Source organism: Felis catus, chromosome C2, assembly GCF_018350175.1.
Source record: "Felis catus isolate Fca126 chromosome C2, F.catus_Fca126_mat1.0, whole genome shotgun sequence".
NCBI lineage: Eukaryota > Metazoa > Chordata > Mammalia > Carnivora > Felidae > Felis > Felis catus.
Genome location: NC_058376.1, coordinates 11,672,736 through 11,698,751, shown reverse-complemented (window position 1 = coordinate 11,698,751; position 26,016 = coordinate 11,672,736). Strand labels below are relative to the sequence as shown.

The 26,016-nt window shown below is 40.2% G+C and overlaps 2 protein-coding genes and 1 long non-coding RNA gene across 17 annotated transcripts in view; 1 reads left to right on the top strand and 2 right to left on the bottom strand.

The window, feature by feature from the left end:
* Nucleotides 1-17,061, bottom strand: part of CRYZL1 (crystallin zeta like 1) — a 35,035-nt gene extending 17,974 nt beyond the window's left edge. For 4 of the 8 annotated variants that reach the window (XM_045036666.1, XR_006584831.1, XR_006584832.1 and 1 more), the window contains exons 1-5: nucleotides 16,546-17,055; nucleotides 14,893-14,977; nucleotides 7,193-7,264; nucleotides 5,478-5,555; nucleotides 2,846-2,918 (exon numbers count right to left, since the gene is read on the bottom strand). In XM_045036666.1, coding sequence (XP_044892601.1) covers nucleotides 2,846-2,918; nucleotides 5,478-5,555; nucleotides 7,193-7,258 — 217 coding nt within the window. In that variant the 5' untranslated portion in view covers nucleotides 7,259-7,264; nucleotides 14,893-14,977; nucleotides 16,546-17,055. Of the gene's footprint in view, nucleotides 1-2,845; nucleotides 2,919-5,477; nucleotides 5,556-7,192; nucleotides 7,265-14,892; nucleotides 14,978-16,545 lie in introns of all 8 variants that reach the window. The other 4 variants (XM_045036663.1, XM_045036665.1, XM_045036664.1 and 1 more) reach the window with 4 other exon arrangements.
* A 291-nt stretch (nucleotides 17,062-17,352) lies between these two features.
* Nucleotides 17,353-26,016, top strand: part of ITSN1 (intersectin 1) — a 220,478-nt gene continuing 211,814 nt past the window's right edge. For 3 of the 7 annotated variants that reach the window (XM_023238781.2, XM_023238779.2, XM_023238778.2), the window contains exon 1: nucleotides 17,354-17,611. The gene's annotated coding sequence lies outside the window, so the exon portion shown is untranslated. Of the gene's footprint in view, nucleotides 17,612-26,016 lie in introns of all 7 variants that reach the window. The other 4 variants (XM_023238780.2, XR_006584829.1, XM_023238783.2 and 1 more) reach the window with 4 other exon arrangements.
* LOC102899759 overlaps nucleotides 24,362-26,016 on the bottom strand; it is a 55,668-nt gene continuing 54,013 nt past the window's right edge. For both annotated transcript variants that reach the window (XR_006584833.1, XR_002735795.2), the window contains one exon: nucleotides 24,362-24,534. This is a non-coding gene — a long non-coding RNA (uncharacterized LOC102899759). The remainder of the gene's footprint in view (nucleotides 24,535-26,016) is intronic.

Sequence of the window (26,016 nt, the reverse complement as noted above, 5' to 3'; positions counted from 1 at the left end):
AAGAGTTGGACACTTAACTGAATGAGCCACTCAGGCGCCTCTCAGTCAATTCTTTAGAATATTTTTGTTCAAATAGTTACAAGAAGAAAGGAGAGGAAACCCCAAACATCACTGAATGCCTACTTGTAGTAGGCATTCAGCCCATGAGGTAGGCATTATTAGTCCTCGTTACCAGACACCGAAACTGAGGTAGTTCAAGGAAGGAAGATGGAAGCTGGAAATCTGGAAGTGGCCTCTGTGGCTGGACAGCAGCAAGATAGTTCTAGAAATCATCTGTTGGTGCTCCACGAGATACCCTAAGTTTGATATTCCTACTTTTAAGTCCTCTTTTCACAGTTTGCTCTTTCTTTGGATCCCTCCTGCACCAACATCCCTCAGTATTTGCGGCTTCTGATGCACTGTACTTTCCTTTCCCTTCCCTTCCCTTTGCCTTTCCCTTTCCCTTCTGCTGCTGTGCAGTCTTCCTGGGATCACTCTGATCTTTTTCAATTGGCTTCCTTCACACTCCTTTCAGTTGTCCCCCAAAGAGTGGCTATGGCTCTTCTCCATTTCTATTCTCTCCCTGAGTGAGCTCAACAATTCTGATTTCAAATACAACTGATATGTGGACAACTGTCAAATATATACAATCCTAGCACAGAACTCTTTGCTTTTAATTTTTTTTAAGTTTATTTATTGAGAGAGAGAGAGAGAGCGCGCACAAACCAGGGAGGGGCAGAGAAAGGGAGAGACAGAATGCCAAGCAGGCTCCACGCCATCAGTGCAGAGCCCAATGTGGGGTTCGAACTCATGAACCATGAGATCGTGACCTGAGCCGAGATCAAGAGTCAGATGCTTACTGACTGTGCCACCCAGGCGCCCTTCCTATCTTTGACTTTAAACTCATATATTGCTTACTAGACCTTTCCAGTCAGATGTCATTTATGTACCTTGAACTCAACAAGCATACATCTAAACGTACCATCTTCCTCCAAATCAGATCCTATTCTCTTCTCAATTAGTGGCACCAATTCATACCTTAACCAGAATCGGGTAAATCACTCCTGGCTCTTAAACCTGTTTTTATTTCCCTGTTGCAGTTAATTATTCAGTCCTGCTGACTTTATTTCCTCGGTATTTCGTGAACACATACCTCTGCCACCACTGTCTAGTCTAGTTTATGGACTTTGTCATCTGTTGCCTGTTAGTCTATGCCTCAACCAGTCCTCTTGCCTACAGCCTCAAAAGTACCCTTCATATGGCCACAGCAATAATCTCCCTAAAACCCAATCTGACATATGAAGCTCATTATGGCTCTAGCCCTTGTCTACCTTCCTGCTTCATATTTTGGGGGGAAGGAATCAGTGTTCATATCATTAAAATATTTTGTTGTCTTTAATTCTGCTGTTTTTAAAGGAGAATTTTAACACAATGTTTCTCTGCTGCCAAGTATGTTGCCTCCGACTCCTGCCCAGAACTTTGCTTTTGCTCTAGCAACACCAAACTCTACAGAGTCTTACAATGCATCACATGATTTCTTGCTTCTGTCTTCGTTCATGATATCCTCTGTGTTGAGTATGATTCTCCTCCTTACTGTCTGGTTAACTTACCCAAGAAGCCTTCCCTGTTTCTTCTGGCAGGGTTGGGTATCTCTCTTCTGAGCGTTCATAATAATCTGCTCATATGTATGTATCTGTCTTTCCCCTAGATAGTAAATTCTTTGACAGCAGGGGACTTTGTCTTATTTAATATCCCAAGCGCTTAGCAAATGCTTACTAAATGTCAGATGAATAAATGAATGAATTAAATGACTCATCATGTTCTAGCTGTTAAAGTTTTTACTTTTACTTTCCTACATTCTGAGCAGAAGAAAGAAGAAATTGTATTTTAGCTACATCTGAAGAAAACATTGAGGAAGAGTCAAATGTATTATAGATTAAAATCACAGGTAAAACTCAAATAGTCGAACCCACAGTATATACTCACTCATTCATTCACATATGCAGAAAGAGCAAACATATTGACCGATCATGAACTACCAATTAGCAATGAATATGAAACATAGATCTATTTAGAAACAAATTATCTCAGGGCATCTGGGTGGCTCAGTTGGTTAAGTATCTAACTCTTGATTCGGCTCAGGTCATGATCTCACAGCTTGTGGGATCAAGTCCTGCGTCAGGCTCTGTGCTGACCGTGTGGAGCCAGCTTGGGATTCTCTCTCTCCCTCTCTCTCTGCTTCTCTCCTGCCTGCACGTGTATACATGTGCATGTGTACTCTCCCTTTCTCTCAAAATAAATACACATTAAAAACAAGGATCTCAAATACTTAGGCTTACTGTCTTGCATGTTAAGACCACTATTTACTCATTATTTATTAAATAAAACTTAGAAACAATTTTTTTTTTTTTAAGGCAACCATAAAATCTTACTGGTTATTTCTCCCAAGAACCCATTTTTGCATGAGCAAATGCTTAACTTTTAAATGCTCAATTTTAGGCAAACATAACAAATTGAATGTGAATACAGTTTCTATTATAAATTTGGCCCAAAGCCCACTTACACAGGCAATTTATGGTTTGTAAATATCATAAAAAGAACAATGTTGATCATTCTATTCCATATGATTACTCATGGGTTTAAACACATAATCCCTAAATATTTACTAAACTCTAATAAGCTCTTCAATTATAAAACACCAATTAAGTTCCATTTTTCTTTTTAATTAAAAAAGGGAAACATTTCTGTATAATTAAATTTCACATTTGAGGAAGTATATGTAATTTTCTGTACTGGTAAACCAATTAGCTGCCATTTAATTCTTTCATCTTAGAAAATAAAGAGATATTTATATCTATAAACTTACCATCTAACACAATTCCAGCAATTTCTCTCCCAACAGGAAAGAACTCTTTCTCCATCTTCATTTCTGCTAGAAGCTAAATCATGACAAAGACTGTTTACTGTTAAGAATAAATCCTGGCCTTTTCTCATATATGAGGAATGCAAGAGCAAAAATCAAACCACAGAAAAAACAAATAGGATTTAATTTTTGGAGTTAAGACAAAACAAGTAACTTCACAGAATAAGTTTCTCTCTACAGTAGGAAAACAAAGAGTCTGCTGAGAAATTAGTTGATATGGAGAATTTAGGTATGTGTGTTATTCAAATCACCATTAACACTCTTTGTTTAGCATTTTTATGTTGCCAACAAAAATTATGGCCTAAACTCTTCTTGGTTGACTAAATACTTTTTATCAGTCACTTCATTCTGGTGGGGCGAAGGGAATTTGGAGAGGGCCTTTTTGAATAGAGGGGATGTAGGCAATGAGAACAGAAGGTTCTCTGTTCCCACGTCCTTAGAAATCATATGAGCTTCTCACAAGTCCTAGGTAAGGGGCAGATGGGAAAAGTGCTGGATATACAGAAGGGCAACTGCCATATAATTTCAGATTTGAGTTTCTTTTTTTAAAGGATAAATTCTTTTTTATTTTATTTATTTATTTTAATATTTATTTATTTTTGAGAGAGAGAGACAGAATGTGAGTGGGTTAGGGGCAGAGAGATAGGGAGACACAGAATCCAAAGCAGGTTCCAGGCTCCAAGCTGTCAGCGCAGAGCCCAACGTGGAGCTTGAACTCACGGGCTGTGAGATCATGACTTGAGCCGAAGTCAGATGCTCAACTGACTGAGCCACCCAGGTGCCCCAAGGATAAATTCTTTTTCAAGAGGTTAGTATTTTGTTAGATTCTGAACAAATTAAGTACTTGACTTTTAAAGTGGCAGAGTGTACATAAACCTGTAGTTTAAGTTCCTGCCACTTATAATGTTATAATAATATGAGAGATGCTAGACAGATTTAAAGAGATCATAGGATTTTAGGAACAGCAAGAAAAATACATTGATATAATTCTCTTGCATATTTCTTTGTTTTTATTTTTTTTAAGTAGGCTTCATGCTTTGCGTGGAGCCCATTGCGGCACTTGAACTCATGACCCTGAGATAAAGACCTGAGCTGAGATCAAGAATTGACTGAGCCATCTAGGCACCCTTCTTTTATTTAAAAATTTTTTAGATTTCTGGTATATACCTAATTGCCAGAAAAGTCTTTTGTTCAGTGTGCAACTTTATGCTTTTCCTAAGATTTTCCTATGACATTCTCCTGGAAATACTGGATGTTCTACAGTATTTCTTTTGTGTGGACATGTCATTTCATGTGGCCATGTTACATCTTCATTATGGACGTAACAACTACCTCCTGTGTCCTTTACTCGCCACAAGTATTTTCTTGCATTACCACAGTTTCCATAACCATTCCATAAAGGTTAATAGTTGGACAATATTTCATTAAACTGATTTTACTCTAATGGACCATTTCTTTCTGCTAGATAATTTTCCTAAGAACACCTTGGGGGGTACCTGGGTGGCTCAGTTAGTTAAGAGTCCAACTCTTGATCTTGGCTCAGGTCATGATCTCACAGTTTGAGGGTTTGAGCCCTGTGTCAGGCTGTGCTGACAGTACAGAGCCTGCTTGGGACTCTCTCTCTCTCTGCTCCTTCCCTACCTGCACTCTCTCTCTCTCGCTCTCAAAATAAATATATAAACTTAAAAAAAAAAATAAAAAGCACACCTTGGAAGGAGTACCAGCACTTCTGGTGAAAGGATTTCAAGGTATCTTACTAATTCACTTCTCAAGTCATGCTCATGTTGCCCAATGGAAACCTATGACTTTGCTCTGTAATTTTCCTAAATGTGACTTAATCGCAGAAAACTTTTAGATTTCTAGACATTATGATGGCATTATAATCCAGTTAGTTAAGGGTCCAATAAAACTACAGTATTAATCTTTACAAAACTGAGTAAATGGACCTGCTTTATCATGGCACATTTAACCACACTTTATTTACTATTTGAAGACTTTTCAAGTACTGCGTGTCAATAATGGAAGACTACTGTGGGGTGGTATGAGGGTGGGATATGTATGTATGAGCAAGAGGGAAAGACAAAGAAAAATGACAAGAAGAATGTGAACTCTATCTAAAGACATTAACTAGAAATATCTACAGAATAGTTAATAAATCACCGATGAGATTCCTAGTTTTATTTTTAGTATATTTATAAAAATAATTTCTTCCTTGATTAATAGGCTATAGTAATTATAAATTCTCAGCCTTCCACAGTGTAGTTTATAAAATATTTCAAATAATATAAAATGTAGGATAATAATATAGTTATTAGATAATAATATAGAATAATATAGTTAGATAATAATATAGTTAGATACTAATATAATATAATAATAATATAATATAATAATAATATAGTTAGATAATAATATAAAAACACACAAATTCACATTATATATCCTCTCTAGCTGTTTTAGTGTTCTAAGGATGTTAATTTCTTGGCACTCAGAAGTCAGTTATCGTGATTTATTTGTACACTAAATATACCAGGACACTCTCATTTGACTTTTGGTCAAAATAAAAGCATCGTACCTTTGTATTTATCTGGCTCAGAGCACAAGCTTTAACCTGAAGTTTCACATAGTTATCCTCTGTAATAGGAAGATTTTCCTAGAACCAAATGATAATATTATTTTGAGAACATGCCTTTATGTTGTGAAAACTGCCATACATAATTGAACAAAACTAAACACACCCCACCCCAAATCTTATAGCTAATTTAATTGAAAGAGCCATAAGCAATTATCGAATAATATAGAATGCAAAAAGTAGAAAGGGAATTTGGGGATAAAATGTTTAAAAAGCTGTAGGGTAGTTATTTTGAAAATGAATGGATACCAACATGGGTATATGTGTAGGCAGTAAATTTTTAGGGTAACAAAGTAGAGCAAATACCATACTTTTTTTGAATCTAAATAATCTCAAAGCATCAAATCTTTGCATGTACAGGGATATTCTTATACACATGACATATAGCCTTCACTGATTTTGGAATTTTCTTAATGCTATAAATGAAGTTGTTTAGTGTCACTTGTGTATCTTATTTAACTTACCTTATTTATATCTGTCTTGGACATTTCAGCATGCCACATGGGATTTTGGGGTCAAAGCACAAACTTAAAGGCATTTAATTACCCCCCCTATCCCACAGCTGGATATACCTTTACGGCAAAGAATCATTCACACTCAGGCACTCAATATCATCCACCTATTATATTATTTATTACACATATTATCACTTCTGCCAAATAACCATATCCCGGCACCAATAATTAAAATACTTCCCTCAACTCCTGATATTCCCCCAAATTAGATCAAAAGCTGGATCTACAAGTAGGAATATCTACTTGTGTAGCCCCTCCTATAACCTATCAAAGAGATCAGTGTTTTATCTGACATGGACATGATACTCTGGGAGTGTCTCTTTGTAAGTTTCAGATTTGATAGTATTTGGTGATATTATGAAGATATTCAATAATATCAATGAATATGTGGATTTTACTAATGACTATATGAACCTGTACATCATTCTTCCCAAGAGCCAATCAAACCTCTGAGAGCTTCATCCTGACTCAATGGCAGAAACCCAGCTGTTTGAGATTTAGACTCCTGACTTAACTTTAATTTTGGAGTTAATGAAAGATAACAGAAAAACTGGATTGTGTTCATGATCTAGAAATTCTTATTACTACCATGAAATAAATATAGCACTTAGTTTTGGGCCCTAAGTTGACAGTGGAATGATTCTGGCTTGCCACAAACCTTTCAATCACCAACACATGAAAATTCTACTACCTGTTCTTGGTCAAAAATGAGAGACAATTTAAAGTTTAGCGAATTAAATTTGCAAACCCCAGAAATTAGTGTGGAAAACAATGCTTTCCCCCCCCTTTCATTTTACAACATGAGAGAAATATTTTCTGAAATATGGCTACAATCTGAATACTCACTTTACTGTGGGATTCTGAATATGCTGGGTTAATTCTGCAACATATAAGACTATCAAGATTACTCTGTTTTCCTAATTATACGTTATACCACCACCCTGAGGAACTAAAAACTCCTTTGCAACTCTTTAAAAAAATATATTTATACCATAATGTGGACCATCATTTTCACCTAAGATTAAAGCACTTTGTAAATTTCATTAAAGTAATTTTATCTCACTTAGTTCCTCTTAAAATAATAACAGGTCATTTAAAACTGATTCTATTACATATAGGAAATAATCAAACCATTTTTCTTACCCTTTCTTGAAATACAAATGTTATTTCTTCATTTGTAGAACTCTTTTGAAAATATAAGCCTTTCATAGTCCCCTAAAAAAAAAGCAACCATATATATTTATACATAAATATGAAATGAAGTATCTCCCAGACCAAATGAAAGCAAAAATTGAAAAATAATGCTGGCTGGAGTGCCAGGGTGGCTCAGTTGGTTAAAGCATCCAACTCTTGATGTCAGCTCAGGTCACAATCTCATGGTTTGTGAGATCAAGCTCTGTGTTGGGCTCTGTGCTGATAGCGCAGGCTGCTGGGGATTCTCTCTCTGCCTCTTTCTTTCTCTCTCCCTCTCAAAATAAATAAATAAATAAACAAACAAACATTAAAAAAAAAGAAAAATAATGCTGGCAAGGGATAAATGTAGTTTTCAAACAAACAATTTAGATAATAATTCCTGAAAGTGATTAAATAAGAGAATATGTAACAATCTCTGGGTACATGTCTTACTAAGAATGTAGTTCAACCTTTCACACAAAGGTGAGGTGCTTGATTTTACTTTGCTATTCAGTAAAAATTATTAGACGCAGTTAAAAAAATTTTTTACAAGGGCCACAGAGCTCAATTTTAATTACCAAAGGTGGTATTTAAAGGGCTGTCAAAGTCTTAAAAAAAAGACCATTAAAAAGCAAAAAGTGAAGTGAAGACACTTATTAAAACCGTATCCCCGATTCTTCTGTATCAGTTTATAAACCACTTAATGGAAGTTTTAAACCTATATTCTGTGAACTTATGGAAGCATCTCTAAGGATTCCACAACTGTTTAATTTTCGTAACATAGTTGACTCTCAAATGAGTTAACTGCACAGGTCCACTTACATGTGTATTTTTTTTTTTTACAATATAGTCCTGTAAATGTTTTTTCTCTTCTTTATGACTTTAATAACATTTTCTTTTCTGTAGCTTACTTAATTATAAGAATACAGAATATAATATATATATAACATACAAAATATGAGTTGATTGTTATCAGTAAGGCTTTCAGTCAACAGTAGGCTATTAGTAGTTAAGTTTTTGGGAGTCAAAACTTACACGTGGATTTTCAGCTGCTCGGAGGGTTGGTTCCCCTAACCCCAGTCTTGTTCAGGGGCCAATTGTAATTGTATGGCAAGACTATTTCTTTATTTTATTTTATTTTACTTTAGAGAGAGAGAGTGCTTATGAGTGAGGGAGAGGGACCGAGGGAAGGAGAGAGAGAATCCTAAGCAGGCTCCATGCACAGGGCTCAATCCGGTGACCCTGGGATTATGATCGGAGCCAAAATCAAGAGTCAGATGCACAACTGACTGAGCCATGCAAGTGCCCCAAGACTATTTCTTAATGTAAATTTTATAGAAGTATAAAATATATACAGCAAAGTTCACAGATCTTAAATGAAGAGCTTACTGAATTTTACAAAGTGAATATGGCCATGTCACAGCAAGAAAACATAACATTACTAGAACTCCAGAAGCTCCCTTGTTCCCCTTCTAGCCACCACCTTCCCCTAAGGATACTCAACATCCCAAGTTTCAATAGCACAGATTACTTTTGTCTGTTTTTGACTCTCTAGAAGTGAAATCATACTCCTTCATGTCTGGTTTTTCTCTCAATATTATGTTTGTGAGCATCATCCATGTTGTTTCCTATAGTTGTAGTTCATTCATCACCCTTGTTATACTATATTCTATTGTATGAATAAATTACTATTTCTCCATTCCACTCCAGACAGACATTTGATTGTTTCCAGTTTGGGCCTTTAACAAACTATCCTGTTAAGAACATTCTTGAACATACTTTCTGGTGAAAGTACTATTATTGCATTTAATTTATGGATGAGAAAAAGGAGTCTTCCAGAAGTGAAGGTACATACCTAGGGTGTCATAGCACCAGCTGGGCCAGGGCTGGGTCAGACCAGGTACTACCCACTCCAAAGTCATTTCTCTTGACCATTACAGTTAATGGTTTTTCTATTGAGCTGCTAACCTTAGAGATGTCACTTAAAACTAGAATCCTATACCCTTTAGTTCAGGACTGACTGATAATTATTAAGTACTTGTTAGAACTGGCTGTATAATTTGCAGAGCTCATTGCAAAATGAAAGAGCAGGGAACCTTCTCTAGAAATTATTAAAATTTCAAGACAGTGATAGCAGAGAATTAAACCAAGCACAGGTTCCTTCTGACAGTAAAGTCCAGTGTAACTGCATAGGTCCCAAACCATAAAGCCAATCCTGTATGTTGAGTCTTAGTGGATCTAATGGATCCATAGAAAGGCTCTTTACTGAGTAGTTTGGCAATGGTTGCTGCTTTTTAGAATGTGATAATCAAATGCTGGAGCTAACAGACATGAATACACATTCAAGACATAGAAACTGTGTATGTAGCGGGGCACCTGGGTAGCTCAGTTGGTTAAGTGACAAGTCCTCATTTCGGCTCAGGTCATGATTTTACGGTTCCTGGGATTCAGCCCTGAGTGAGGCTCTCTGCTGACAACACGGAGCCTGCTTAGAAACTTCTGTCTCCCACCCAGGCTTGCATGCTCTCCTGCCGCTGCTCGCTCGCTCTCTCTCTCTCTCTCTATCTCTCACAAAATAAATAAATAAACTTCAAAAAAAAAAACTATATATGTAGCACGTATCAATAAAGTATAGAAAAAATAGGCTGAGCAAGGTCTGATGTTAATTCAGTTCTAACCCTTTGGTTGCAGGTGTGTGCATGAACAATGTTAAAGAAACCTTTTCTGCCTAGCTTTCAAGGCTGCCTAAAATGCATACTCTCTGTCCCTAATCTACTTTACTCCCCTATTTCTCTAACACTCTCTTTCTGAGCTAGTCAGTGACTCCACGCCATCTGGTCACCCTTGTCTCAGGGCTTCCAGGCATTGCTTGTTCTCGGAGACTGTGCTGAACTTACTCTACAGATTCTGCGAACTGAATGAAACTCAAGTCCTACTACTTCTCTGAAATCACTCCCATTAACATTTAATCTACCCCATCTGTTCTATGCTTCCAGATTTTGTTACGTACTGACAAACAAAACCTTGCTTTTATTTGCTTACTAACTAGTAGGTTTTCCCAGCGATAGCTTGGGAGAATCAATATCTATTATTATTAAATAAAGAAAGAAATCACTGCTTCTACTCAGTTGGGAGCTACTAGTATTTCCCTTTTGAGGAGCGGAACAATTACGTAACAACACTTTGATTTCAAAGCATCTCCTGTTGTAATTTTGGAAGCCACTGTTTCCCCTGCCCATGGTAACTTTTTTGTTTTTAAGTTTATTTACTGTTTTTAGTAACCTCTACACCTAAAGTGGGGCTTGAACTCATAACCTGGAGATCAAGAGTCGCATGCTCCTCCAGCTGCGCCAGCCAGCGCCCCTGCCCAATGCATCTTAAAACAGGACATGTTTCCCAGATCAAGTCACATGGACCTCACACTGCATGCACCCCAATTTCAAAGACCCTGGGAGATAACTACTTGCTTGTATTCCTAGTTTCCCCTAAAGCAATGCCAATATTTTTAATCAGATCATCCTAATTGGTTCTTCCAGACTTAGTTGGTCCAATAAAAAGCCACGTGGGAACAAAAAGACCCTCAAAGTTACAAAGTGAAGGAAAAAAAGTGTTTTTAGAAAACTGGTCAGAAGAAAATTGAGGAAATGCTATTTATTTGTTTTGCAGACCACAAGAATGAATACTGAGTTCTTAAACTAAGAAAATGGTATTATGGGTGGTATAGTTTCTTAGGCACTGGTCTAGACTAAATGCAACACTTAGTCCACTATTAAATGTTTACTGAATGTAAAGATATGTGCACACAGAAAATAAAATCAATATTTTATAAAATAAAAATATAAAATAAAGAATATAATACTTATCATGCCATTTCCAAGAATGAGTGTCATATAACTTCAAAATATGTTCTACAGTAAACTTTGTGAAAAAGTGCTACAGGAAACTCTTAAATGAAAGTAAATCTGTTTAAAAACATAGGCTGATATGCCCTATAAGCATAAAAATTTTATATTTTTCCAGGTACGTCAGATTTTATTTTATTTTTATAAGCTTATTTATTTATTTTGAAAGAGTGCGAGTGGGGGGAAGGACAGAGAGAGAGAGAGAGAGAGAGAGAGAGAGAGAGAATCATTCCGAAGCAGGCTCTGCACTGTCAGCATAGAGCTCGCAGCAGGGCTCAAACCCATGAGCTGTGAGATCATGACTCAAGTGGAAACCAGGACGTTTAACCAATTGGACCTAGGTGCCCCAAGGTATGTCAAATTTTAAACATATTTGGCATAAGTCCACAAACTGAGAATTATGTTTTTAATACTTTAAATTTTTATAATGGTCGCGTAATACCTATTAAAAAATCTGGAGAAACAAAAATTAAGTCAGAGATCAAGATTAAGTCTTGATCTCAAGACTGTGAGTTTGAGTCCCATGCTGGGTGTAGAGATTACTTAAAAATAAAGTCTTGAAAAAAGGTACCTATTTTAAATAATTTTTGGTGCAAAGAAGAAACACTTGAATATAACACTTCAAAAAAAGCAATTAAGAAATACTGATCTTGGGGCGCCTGGGTGGTGCAGTTGGTTAAGCGTCCGACCTCAGCTCAGGTCATGATCTCACGGTTTCTGAGTTCGAGCTCAGAGCCTGGAGCCTGCTTCAGATTTTGTCTCCCTCCCGACCCCCCCCACCCCTCACTCACTCATGTGCTCTCTCTCTCTCTGTCATAAATAAATAAACATTAAAACAAATTAAAAGAAAAATACTGATCTTTAAAGGGATTTCTAGAAAATCAATGGGAAGAAATTTCAAATGATTTCATCTTAGTTATAACAGCAACATGAACTCCATTTGCTCTTCTGCAACACTAAACCCTCAAGGAGCTCATCTTTAATAATTGTAAATAACTGTAAATAAAACCTCTACACTTTCAAACCCAGTGTTCTGAGAGTTTCAGATCTACTTCAAATTCAATAGGCATAAAACCGAAGCTTTCCCCAGAACAAGATTTTGTGGTACCAATCTTAAGTCATCAAGGATATTTTGGACTCTATCATAATTCCTTCCTCTGTATTAAGTTATTGACCATAAGGTTTCCTTTTCCTTTATGATGTCCCGGCTCACCTGTTTACTTTTGGTTTTGTTGGGTGTTACCACAAGGGATGTGCTAACATCTCAATGCCTTGGGCCACTGCCTAGTGGCTTCATTGCTTCCCTCATCCAATCCATCTGTTACTCTATGGAAAATGTAATTCCTGAAAGTCCAAACTCATATGTGCTCAAATTTCTATTAGTCTCTAACACCAACTTTGCAACATTGGCAGCCACTTGGGGTCAGGATTCAGTTATAATATTTCTAACCCACCTGCTTTTTAAGAATATCAAGGATATACTGACTGTCAAGCAGCTAAACTACAGAAAAAACGTGAAGTCTACTCTAAAATATGGCCCCATATATTTATTTATCATCATGCCAGGACTGGTACACAGCATTATCATACTAGCTGGCTTGATTGTAATGGGTAACTCTTTAGTTATATTGAAGAGGTGACTTAATATTAAGTTTTAACAGGGGCGCCTGGGTGGCTCAGTCGGTTAAGTGTCCAACTTCAGCTCAGGTCTTGATCTCACAGTTTTTGAGTTCGAGCCGTGCATTGGGTTGTCTGCTGTCAGCACAGAGCCTGCTTCAGATCCCCTGTCCCCCTCGCTCTCTGCCCCTCCCTCGCTCACGCTTTCTCTCTCTCTCTCAAAAATAAACATTAAAAAAAAAAAAGAGTGATTCCAGAAAAATGCCTTCTTTAAAAAAAAAATAAGTTTTAACAATGTTCTTACTCTTCTGTGGGAATTTGCATACATATCCACATATCAGATAAAGAAATGTCAGACCACATGCCCAAATATTTGGTTAATAAATACGGTTAGCATCATCAGGGGCGCCTGAATGGCTCAGTCGGCTAAACACCCAACTTTGGCTCAGGTGATGATCTCACAGTTCTTGGGTTCAAGCTCTGCATCAGGCTCTGTACTGCCAGCTCGGAGCCTGGAACCATGCTTTGGATTCTGTGTCCTCTGTGTTCTCTCTCTGCCCTCACCCACTTATACTCTGTCTCTGTCTCTCTCTCAAAAATAAACATTAAAAAATTAAAAAATATATATGGTCAGCATAATCAAAGTAACTAGTTGGAGGTTTTGTTCAAATGTCATTACTTTTCAGGTTGTGCAGAAAGGTAGTCCTAACTAGATAAAACCAGCTCTGGTTTTTAAAGAAGGAGGTAAACGGGTGGTTGTAATAATTAGAGGACTTCTCTGCATTTAGACAACAGGCTCTGGGAATCTGTATAACTTAAGAACACTGCAGAAACAATTAGCACACAGGTGTTTTGCTGCACACAACTGCACTAGCTGCATACAACTGACCAGAGGGGAACACAAGGGGCTGTCATAGGACTCCCACCTGGCTAAACCCTGAAAAGTTTTTCAAGTTAATAACATGTGTTATAAGAACTTTCTACTTTCACATTTCAGATATCTAATTTAAAACAGGAAAATTCATGAAGTTGCATGGTTCCTATCACTGGAAGGATTTATACAGAGGCTGGATACACATTTACAGGGCTTCACAAACAAGATTCAAGCATCAGTTGAAGAGAATGGGGGATATGATGACCATATTAAAGCGACAGCCTTTTCTGATTGTGGCAATGGTGTGATGTGATGAATGACCTTTTCCCCTTTATGCTAGCTCAATCATGTGACACTGGGACAATGCAGGTGGTGGGTACTGAGGGAGATAAGCGATTGATGGATGGATCCTTTCTAAACCTCTACCACACTCTCCCTTCTCCAATTGATTTAAACAATCTTCCTTTTAACTAACATTATTGCTGTTTGTAAATGCTTCTTTAATTTTCCAATCCACCATAGGATCTTTAAGAAACCATTTCTTGCTTCAGAAGCAAAATAACTGTAATTTTGACTAAATATGTACTAATAAATCCAACATAAAGAGAAAATAATTCACAAGGTGTGTATTTCTTACAACATATGAAAATAGAAATAAATATTTAGCAAACGATCATATTTTAGTATGTGTATTTTTGCTTTTCTAATCATAAATCTCCTTAGTTCAGCGTAGTACTGTTTGGTGGGCCTAGAAAAATCATAATGTTGTCTTTGAAATATTCAATGTGAAGGTCACAGGAGCAAGAATACATTCATTTTTAAGAATAATAAAAACAACAAAAAGACTTAACCACAAACAAAACCAACAAACACGGTGATTCCACAGTGAAACATTCTAAGAATTTCTAAGCTTTCCCACCCTCTTTCTTCAGAGAGGCACACAAATGAATCAAGAGCCATTACTGCCCGGATATACTATTGGGGGAAGTTATATCTTTCATTACTATTTATAATATAGGAGATGGCCCAGTCGGTAGAGCATGCAACTCTTGATCTTGGGGTCCTAAGTTCAAGCCCCATGTTGAGCTAGAGCTTACTTAAAAAAAAAAAATGGAGAGTCGTAAAACTACCAAAATATTTCACTGCAACTGATGGACAAATTGAACTTGTATGAGGGAACGCTCTCTGTTTGAAATCTGAACACTTCATCTGCCATAAACTGGAAAATAAAAATTATATACTGCAAGGGCCGACAGGATTTATAAGTCAAAACTGACCTGAATTTGAATCCTGGTTCTCCTACTGACTAGCTGTATGACTTCAGGCTAATATTTTAACCTTCTGGGCCTTAGATTCCGTTACCTACAAAATAGAGATAATAGTAATTACCTCCAAGGGTTGCTGTAAGGATTAAATACACACAAAGAACTCAATACAACACCTGGCACAAAATAACCCTGCAAAAAGTGTTGGCTATTTTTACTATTTCTGCATACTGGGCAGAGAAGCTCTAAAGTTGTTCTGAGGCCCATCTCACAGAGCAGCAGAGGGTTTGGGCACATGCAACCCTTTGATCTTTAACAGATTTAAAAAAAAATCTTTTTTTAATGTTTACTTTTGAGAGAGAGAGAGAGAGCGCGTGCATGAGCAGAAGAGGGGCAGAGAGAAAGAGAGGGAGACACAGACTCCAAAGCAGGCTCCAGGCTCTGAGCTGTCAGCACAGAGCCGGACCCAGGGCTGGGAGGGACCCAGGGCTTGAACTCATGAACCGTGAGATTATGGCCCATGGCCTGAGCCGGAGTTGGACACTTAACCGACTGAGCCATCTAGGCGCCCCGTGACACTTTCTAATTTCTGCAGTGGGCAACCAACCATACACCGTCTAGACTTGCGCTCTCCAGTAACAGCAGTCACTAGTCACAGGTGGCTAAGGAAAATCTGAACTATGTCTAGTCAGAACTAAGATGCCTTGTCAGTGTAAAATACACATTGGATTTCAAAGACCATATTTAAAAAAAAAAAAAAAAAAGAATTGGGGCACCTGGCTGGCTCAGTCAGTAGAGCATGGGGCTCTGGGCGGTTGTGAGTTCAAGCCCGCATTCGGGGTAGAGCATACTTTAAATAAAATAATTTATAATATTTCACGTTTAAAGTATTTGATTAGGTGTTGAAATGATAAATTTTGGACTTAAATGAAACATATTGTTAAAATTAATCACACGCGTTTCTGTTCATGTTTTTTTAATGTGGCTACCAAAAGAGTCAAAATTAAGTGCCTCGCATTATATTTGTATCAGGCCGAGCTGATGCATAGCCTCGCTGCTCGCGACGTGGACTAGCAGCACCCGGGGGAGCTTGCTAGAAATGCAGACTCCCAGGCCCTAACCAGACCTATAGAGTCAGCATCTGCGCGTCAACATGGTACTGAGGGGATTCTTACACGTCGCTCCAGAGTTTTTCGCTGTTTGTCTTAAGAGGGCATATCTGGCCGTATAATCACATGAATGCGAATATCCTTGCTTTAGGTAACTGCTCATCGAAAAAGGAAAGTGAAGGAGGAAAAAGTGGTGGCAGAGAAACTGTATGGGCGAAAGGAAAACTCAAATTATAGGAACAAAAAGAAAGCAGAGGGCAAAAATTCAATCTGGGGGATTCAGTGGAACGGAACTGCCACACTTTTGCTTCCATAAAGGTAGAGGGAGATGCAAACTGAGATAAAACCTACAATCAAAACCTGTAAAGACCAGGAAATCGCGTCAAGTCTTTCCCGCCCCTCAGCCGCCTCAGCTAAGCTAGGCCTGGGCCCGAGGGGGTCTAGGGTTGGGGTGCAACGCGAACCACCATTCAGCCCAGGGTTGCACAGTTCCGCAAGGCGTCCAAGGCCCAAAGCCCCGCTTCCCAAGACACAGAAACCGGATCCGGGGGCTCACCTGCCTCCGAGCCGCCCCAACCGCCTGCAACTTCGCCACCGCCACCGCCACCGCCACCGCCCGCCACCTTGGAGTCCTTTTGCAGAGAGCCCGCCCCTGCTGGCCCAGGCGCTGCTCCCATTGGGCAGGTCGCTCGTCAGTCGTGAACCGTAGGCTGTGGAGAACGCTATAGCAACCGAACTCGGAACTACACCTCCCAGAATGCTCTGCTTGAAGGAGAAGCGTCACACCAGGGGCGAAATACATGGACGAAATTGTAGTCTCCCGGATAGGTTCCGTTTTATGCAAATTTATGTTAAAGACCACACCCTTCCTCATTCCAACCATTTGCCCTACCACCTTCCTTGGAGTGTGGCCCGCCTCTTTTTCGCCTCCTTGTTCTCTCCTTTAAAATCTTTGTAACTAATTTAGTTGACTGCATCCTAACTATTGCCTCGCACGACAACGGACAGATGCAACAAAACCTTGGAACAAAACCTCCATAACTCCCGTCAGGGAAATCCCAGACCAGAAGCCTCTGGTTACACCTTCTGGGAAGAGGGCAGGGAGAAGAGGGAGTCCTATTCCCCGCCTCCTTTGCGCTTGATGATTGGCTTATTTGGCTGTCATTCCGTCTTCTTCCATTTTTTTTTTTTTTTTTTTTACCGCCCGCCGTTCCCGTTCTCGCGGTGGGCGGGGGTAGCGGTAGGGGGCGGTAAGGAGGTGCAGACCCCTTCTTCCGATTGGTCGACTGTTCGTTCCCACCCATCTGTGGGCGGAGATGGAGGGGTGGAAGGGGGCGGGAGAGGCAACGGAGGGAGATGAGGAGATACGTGGGAGCGAGGGAGCAAGGGAGGGAGAGAAGGAGGTAGAGAAGAGCGGAGGAGAGGGGAGGGAGCGCAGCTTGGTTGCTCCGTAGTACGGCGGCTCGCGAGGGAGAATCCCTAGCGGGCTCCGGGACGCACGGAGAGGCGGGCAGGCGGGCGGGGATGGTGTGTTGGGCTGAGGCTCCTGCGTCCCTCTCCGCCGCAAGTGAGCTGCACTGATTTGTCCCTGGGGCGGCAGCGCGGACCCGCCTGGAGATGAGGTGAGGAGCTGGCTGGACTGGGAGGCAGCGGGGGCGGGGGCGGGGGTCTGCGCAGGGGTCGGCGCGATGGCCGCCCGGGGCGCCCGTCCCTCGGGCCGGCGCGCGTCCCTCGGGCCGCCCTTCAGCCTTTGCCGCGCGCCCGGGAGGCGCGGCACCCGCCGCCCCTGCGCCTCGTCCTTCCCCAGCCTCCCGGGGGCGGCGGCGGGGCGGCCGGCTGGCCCGCGTCGGGAGGCCGGGACGCCGCGGCGGGCCAAGGGGGTGGCGGCCGCTGGACGGGCTTCGGGTTGAATGAGCATCCGCAGTCCCGGCCGGCCGAACGGGGTCCCCTCCCTCCCCAGGGGGCGTGGAGCGGTCGGCCCTTCCAGGGCTGACCTCGCTGCCCTCCGCCGCCTGAGCGTGGCGGGCCGGCCAAGCCTCGCCTCCCCGCCAGCCTCCCGGGGATCCGGAGCTCGCGGGGAGCGGCATCGCGCCGCCCGCCTCTCCCTCGGGCCTCGAGTCCCCGGCTCATCTCTTTTTCTGTGTCGTGTGCCTGCGAAATCCCTGTCAGTGAAGGGCGGTCAATGCCGTTTGGCCCTAAGTCGTCCTGCCTCGGCTGACTGATGGTATTTAACAGAAAGCGGCTCTCCTTTCGGTGGTAGCGCGTCCCCGGTGTCTGCCGCCTCTCCTTCCCTTCTTTACGCACAGACGCGGTTTTATGGTGTGGACCCGAGGCACAATTGCGGTCTCTTCTTGCTTGAACGAGGAAATGTAATCAGAATTCCCAGGAAAAGGAAACCAGCGAGGAATGGCTTGCACCTTCCTTTACTTCTGTTTGCCTTTGGATTAGAAAACAACTTCGCAGATAACATTTCCTATGGGCATCTTTTGTTGTGATTCATACCAAAGAAGGCTTTGCTTTTGAAGAAATACATTAGCGTCTTTTTCTGTTGGGTGGGAGGCTACGGAGATTTTTGATAGCCTCTTAATATGAAAGTTTCCTTTAGAACTTTGTCATCATCCGTGATATTCTGAAGGCAGCACCAGCCTGGAATTTTAAATATATGCGCACTCCGGCAGATGCGTTTCTTTGTGCTTATCTCCTGGCATCCTACTCTTGTTGTGTCCGTGGTCAAACGTGCAAGTAATAAAAGCAAGTACAATAAAAAGAATAGATAATAAAAACACTGTACGAACAAATGCGTCTGGAAAATCTCAATTCCGTTAACGGAGAGGCAGTGTTACTAATCCCTTTGAATGGATGAAGAACGGGCTCAGAGATCTCATGGATTATGTAGTGGACAGGATCTGAGGTTAGGAACTGGGGCCAGGACCCAGCAGGCCAGCTGGTTTGTGAAGTGCTTCTCTTAACCTCTAAAATGGGAGGAATGTATTTGTCCTGGATACCTTTATTTTTAGATTACTTAAGGTGCAGAGGCTTAATCACGCCCCAACCCCTTTAAGGTTAGGATTTCTACCTGTCTATCTCGGAGACCAAAATGCTGTTTTTGTTTAAACATTTTTTTTTTCCTAGTTTACTTGAAATATTTATGTTGCACTGATAGGTGTTTGCTTATAACCAAAAATGTACGTATTTGTAACGTTGAAGAGAATTCTTTCTGTAGGAGGTTGGTAAAGAACCCAGGAATTTTCAAGTAATCTAAATTGGAAATGAGGCACACTAATCTAGTGATTGCATTAAAACTATTTAAAACTACTTTAAGTAGCTCCAGTAAGGAGCATTTCTGATAGAACTTTTTTAAAAAGGTATTTCTTTATCTAAGAATGTATCTGTTGAAATTGCTGAGACACGGGGCACCTTCACAAAACTCTATTATTATTATTCTGCCTGAGTAAGAGAGGAAATGAACAAATTTTTGATGTACTTTGGAACCCTGTGGATTGTTCAGATACTAAGCATTGTGAAATAGGGCATAAAATGAGTGGTAGCAAGTTAGTTTCCTGAAATGTTTGTCCCTCTTAGCATTTTTTTTTTTTTGCACTTGACTAGAAATTTCTTTTTTCCTAATTCTTGATTCTATTGGTAGAATTCAAGTTCTTCTTTTCACCAAATGCCTAGATTGAGGCAAATTCAAATCTGCCATAAGACGTTGAGGAGATGTTGGTAAATTCCTCCATTCTTCTCATCTTTTTAATTTGCTAGATTTGTGAATTATACAGAATTAGTTACACGAGGGTTGGGTTTATGTTAGTTCAAATCCCACTGCCATTACAGCTATTCTGTTCTGAATGGCTCCACTTACTACTAGTGGGTTTCTCAGAGTCCGGATCTCAGATCGCATAGATCAGCATTAAGTGAGGTTCTTGTTAAAAATGCAGGTTTTTCTGTTATCTCACCTCGGAATCAGACTCCTGGAGTGAAGCCCTGGAATCAGTTTTTTGAACAAGTTCTCCAGGAATTTCTCCCGCAATAGTAAAGTTGGAGAACAGCTGGCATTATGTTTCCATCTTGATGAGCACCTCCTAAGGCCATGTCCTGAAGTGGATAGCAAATTTTTTTAAGTAACAGCATAAGGTTTTTTTTTTTTTTTTTAATGTTTATTTAGTTTGAGAGAGAGAATGCGTGAAAGGGAGCATGTGGAGGAGGGACGGAGAGAAGGAGAAAGAGAATCCCAAACAAGCTCCCTGCTGTCAGTGCAGTGCTCCATTCGGGGGCTTGAGATAATGACTTGAGCTGAAATCAAGAGTCTGATTTAACCTGCTGAGCCACCCAGCAACCCCTAGAAGAGGAAGTTTTATATCTTTGGCTGCAAATAAAAAACGGACCACGACCTTCAGATACGTAATGCACCTGTGTATAATATACCTTTCAGAAGAGCAGAGGCTTGGTCATCATTGTTATCTCCATTAGAATAGTGCCTGGAAGGGGCGCCTGGGTCAGTTAAACGGTCAGTTAAACGTTGGACTTTGGCTCAGGTCATGGACTCACGGTTCATGAGTTCAAGGGCTCTGTGCTTACAGTTCAGAGCTTAGAGCCTGTTTCAGATTCTGTGTCTCCCTCTCTCTCTCCGTCCCTCCCCCACTAGTGCGCGTGCTCTCTTTCCCTAGTAAACAAATAAACATTAAAAAATAAAATCTTTCTTTGTAAAATTGGTCTTATTACTTAGTGGTCAGTGGTCACTGACCATTTTATAAATTAGGAGCCTCATTTACTATGCCCAGTCATTTCTGTAAGTTTGGTTGGCACTGGAAGTAGAGAACGTTTCCCAAGCAGAGAATGCTCCAGGTGGTTAAGCTGGAAAGAAGGCTCCTATCAAAATATCTGCTTAGAGACTCAAAATGTAAATTTAAGTCACAGTGTGGTGGTAAATTACTATGTTATCAGTATCTCAAAATACCATTTGACACGCTATCAGCCCAACATAATGCTGTGAAAACTGGTTTACAAAAAATACAGAAAATTGGTATGTTTTCCAATTTCATTTTCATCCTAATAAGATATGACCTTCACTCCTTTCTTTCAGAATCCATTGTAGGACCCCATAAATAACAGCTTCTATTATGTAGTTGAGGGTGCTGAATAGGAGTAAAATTTCTTTTTAAATTCTTTTTAATTAAAAAAAAATTTTTTTTAATGTTTATATATTTTTGAGACAGAGAGAGACAGAGCATGAACGGGGGAGGGTCAGAGAGAGGGAGACACAGAATCTGAAGCAGGCTCCAGGCTCTGAGCTGTCCACACACAGCCTGATGCGGGGCTTGAACTCACAAACCGCGAGATCGTGACCTGAGCCGAAGTCGGACGCTTAACCGACTGAGCCACCCAGGTGCCCCAAAATTCTTTTTAATTTTTTTAATGTTTATTTTTGAGAGAGAAAGAGGCAGGGTGAGTGGGGGAGGGGCAGAGAGAGAGGGAGGCACAGAATCCAAAGCAGGCTCCAGGCTCCAGGCTGTCAGCACAGAGTCCTATGCAGGGCTCGAACCCATGAATAGCCAAAGTCAGACTCTCAACCGACTAAGCCACATACGTGCCCCTAGGAGTAAAATTTCTATAGAAAATTGGGTTTGACTGTATGTAGTCTATGACTTTATTCTAATCCCTTAACTTTTCAATGCTATAGTGTTTTCAGTTGAATGGGAATAATAATAGTAGGTTGACTTTAAATACTTCAAAGTGCTTTCATGAGTTCTTGAGATATGTTCACTTAATAAATGGTAATTAGGATAATGAGAAGAATTGGAATATATAAAATTATATAAAACTCAAAAGCTAATCCATTTAATTTTTGTGCTACTGCACTTGATGGTAGTAAGTAGAAATCCATTGCTTGAAAAAGAAGTCTCTTGCTAATTCCTTCGTACTAAATATGTATAATTTTTAAGTTGGAAAAATAACCATTAAAAGTGTTTAATAGGGGCGCCTGGGTGATTCAGTTGGTTAAGCATCCGGCTTCGGCTCAGGTCATGATCTCACAGCTTGTGAGTTCGAGCCCTGCGTCAGGCTCTGTGCTGACAGCTCAGAGCCTGGAGCCTGCTTCAGATTCTGTGTCTCCCTCTCTTTCTGCCTCTTCCCCGCTCACACTCTATCTCTGTCTCTTTCAAAAAATAAATAAACATTATAATTTTTAAAAAAGTGTCTAATAAACCATCACATATTATGTAAATATATATATATATTTGTTCTAAATAAAGATAAACCTTGTCATCACTTTTAGCTTAATTGTACATTTCAGAACCAAACTGCTAATCCATGAATAGCCCTTGTATTTTAAAGAATTGCATCGGAGTACCTGGATGGCTCAGTCAGTTAAGCATCCAACTTTGGCTCAGGTCATGATCTCTCGTGACCTGAGTTTGAGTCCCTCCTCTGGCTGTGTGCTGAGAGCTCAGAGCCTGAAGCCTGCTTCAGATTCTATGTCTCATGTCTCTCTGTTCCTCCCCTGCTTGCTCTGTCTCTCTCTCAAAAATAAAGATTAAAAAAAAATCGCATCTTTATGGTAGAAAAAATTGAAATACAGAGAAGTAAAAAGAAAACTATAAAATACTCATAAATCCACTAACTCATTAAGTATCCTTCCAAACCCTCACTTTGTGTGCATGTGGCTTTTTATATACAGTTTTTGGTAACAAATATAGGATCTTGCTAAACATATGATTATTTTGTAACTTGGTTTTTTTAGTTTGTTTTTTTGTTTTGATTTTTTAAAAAAAATTTTTTTTTTTCAACGTTTATTTATTTTTGGGACAGAGAGAGACAGAGCATGAACGGGGGAGGGGCAGAGAGAGAGGGAGACACAGAATCGGAAACAGGCTCCAGGCTCCGAGCCATCAGCCCAGAGCCTGACGCGGGGCTCGAACTCCCGGACCGCGAGATCGTGACCTGGCTGAAGTCGGACGCTTAACCGACTGCGCCACCCAGGCGCCCCTTTTTTTTTTTTTTTTTTAATTTTTTTTTTTCAACGTTTATTTATTTTTGGGACAGAGAGAGACAGAGCATGAACGGGGGAGGGGCAGAGAGAGAGGGAGACACAGAATCGGAAACAGGCTGTTTTTGTTTTGATTTTTGCTTAACATAACACTTTACCATGAATCTTTCTGTGTCAATATTGACAGTTATAACAGTTTAATAACTGAATAAGATCCCATTTTATATGTGATAATTTAACCAGTTAATTTTTATTAGACATCAGTTTGTTTCCTCCTCCCCCCCCCCCCCCCCCGTTATCAATAACTCTATAGTTATTGTACTCCTACATACATCTCTGTATACTCTTGAGACATTTTTTTCCCTTTGGATAAGTTTCTAGAAGCGAAGTTGCAGGATCAAAGTATAGTACATGCTGGTTTGTAAGGTTTTATTGATACATATTGCCATTTAGGAAAGTTGTAGCAATTTACATTCTTTTTTTTTTTTTTTTTTTTTTTTAATATTTATGTATTTTGAGAAAGAGCTGAAGCAGGGGTAGGGGCAGACAGAGAGAAAGAGAAAGAGAATCCCAAGTGGGCTCTACACTGTCAGCACATAGCTGGACGTGGGGCTCAGTCTCACGAACTGTGAGATCATGACCTGAGCCAAAATCAAGAGTCTGACGTTTAAACGACTGAGCCACCCAGGTACCCCAGCAGTTTACATTCTTGTAGTGGGGGATGGGAGTCCTGTGTTCTCTCCTACTTCCTTTTTTGTAGAGTGACTTAACCAATAACAAACGTAGTGAATTATTATTTTTAGGAAGAAGAATGGCATGTTAATGTAACCTGTTCAGGAGTGGGATCTGGAAAGTCTGAAGATTCATACACCCATGATAGTGATAGTTAACATTTAGCAAGTCCTTTTGCATCATTTTATAAACACTCACTCAATCTTTGCAAATCTAACTCACTCAATCTTTACAAAACTTCCCTTTTTTTAGATGAATACGCCTTGGAAACTAAGGTACCAGTAGTTAAGGAACTTAAAGAGCCAGTAAGTGGCTGCCCAGATGTGTTGATGCCAGAGCCCAAGCTCTCAGCCACAGTGCTGGATTGCCTGTTCCCTGGACGTGATTTCTAGGCCTTGGGGTATTTTTTACATTCCTGATTTCTATTCTGGAATAACCTAGAGATTCCCTGATATGTATTAGTTTATGGATCAGGCGGGGTACAAATTGGAATCCCTCTCAAGATTGAGAAGTCAGTAGTATATATTAGCTCACCAACAAGCCTCGTCTACTGTCTAACATTCACTTCTCAGCAGCTTGTTAGTCTTTCCTCTGTAGTGGTTTTCCTAAAGTGCCCCTGCGTGGAAAGCTGGAGTAGAATCACAGAGGAGACTAGTGAAATTTGAAAAAGCAGTTCACTTGCAATGTGGCCTTGCCTTGGAAACATGATTGCATCCAGGTGTACAATCAGGGAGACAGCAGAGCGTCTGTCCAAACATTTCGATGTTGGCCAGTTTGGAGATTTGAAGCAGCCTGTTGGAAGTTCACTTCAGGAATGTGAAGGCCTCACTGTGGAGGGATGTCACGGATCCATTGGGAGATCGTTAAAAAACAAGACAAAACAAAAAACCCTCATAAACATGATGGTAGAATATCATTAACATTTTGTTGCTAAGGTTTGTAGCCTTCTAACAAGGTGAATTTGAAACAGGTTAAACTACTTAAATTCATCAGTGCTCTTTTGACCTTTTCCTAGTAGAATTAATAATTGGCAGCTTATCTTACTAGCTTATTGGCCCAGAGAGAGCATTGGTGAAATCGCTCTGGCTTTAGGTCTCTTGGCCTGAGTTTGCCTGTGCGGAGGTAGGACTGCCACGGGCTCAGTGTTAAGTTGGTCACTGACACCCATTCTCACTATTGTGTAGTGTGGGGTTCCACCAAGGTTGTGCGGGAACGGTGCTCAGGTACATTTCACTCTACGAGGAGTGTGTACTGAGGGATGTGATGGAGTTTGGGATTCAGCTGAATAGGACTGTGAAAATAACAAGGTCATAGCAGTTGGTCAGTTTTTTTTTTTTTTTTTTTTAATCCTTAGTGGTTAAAATTAAACGCCCTGTCCTTCATACCGGAGGGCAGTGCTTTTGATCCTCTTGCTTTAATGCGTATTTTGCCTTGTTTCTCTGTCTGTGATGGTTTTGGTCATCCTTGGTCTGCAAGTGTCCTGGTGAGCGGTGGCATGGATTTGCAAGACATGGATACAGCTCATGGAAGTGAATGCAGCCACCTGGCTTTTAGTGCCATGCTCCGACCAACCTACTTCAGGAGGACCCTGGCTCTTGTGATAAAAGCATAGGAAACAAGATGCCAGTGGATCCCCTTGTTTTTTCTGTGTGTGTGTGTGTGTGTGTGTGTGTGTGTGTGTGTGTGTGTGTGTGGAGGGCTCATTACTTTTCTCCCAGGCAAATTTCCCGAGCAGTTACATTGTTCTGACAAGGGCCCTGTTTTGTATCATAAGCCGTTGTATAAACACACAACACCTTCCTGAACACCGTTCCTGTGCATTATCTGTGATAAAAGTCTGTTCGTTGTGGATTCGGTGTCTTATAAAAATCAATTTCTGCTGCAAACTTAAGATAATAGATTTTGAAAACAAGTAATCTTTCAGTTTCTGTAATTGTTTAGACCCCAATGCTGTATTCGGGCACAGTTGAGATTTTACATTTTGGTCACTGACGTATAAAAGCCGTAGAGCTAGTATGAGACAAACTTTCAAAAATTGACAAATCAGTGCCATTCCTGGTATATCAAGTTTCTGTGAGTAAAGATCCCCCTCTTTTTTTTCTCCTGTCTCCTTTGCTTATGATAATTACTATTAAACAAAGTCAGAAAATGATAATACACTTATAATAGGTAGTATTTTCACATACCTTCAAATATAGTCATAATTGTCTTAAAATTCTTTAAATGATTACAGAAATTGAGGAGGAACAGAACGTGTTAAGAGAGGTTACTAGGATGTAAGCTTCAGGAAGGCAGGGAGTTTTGTCTGTG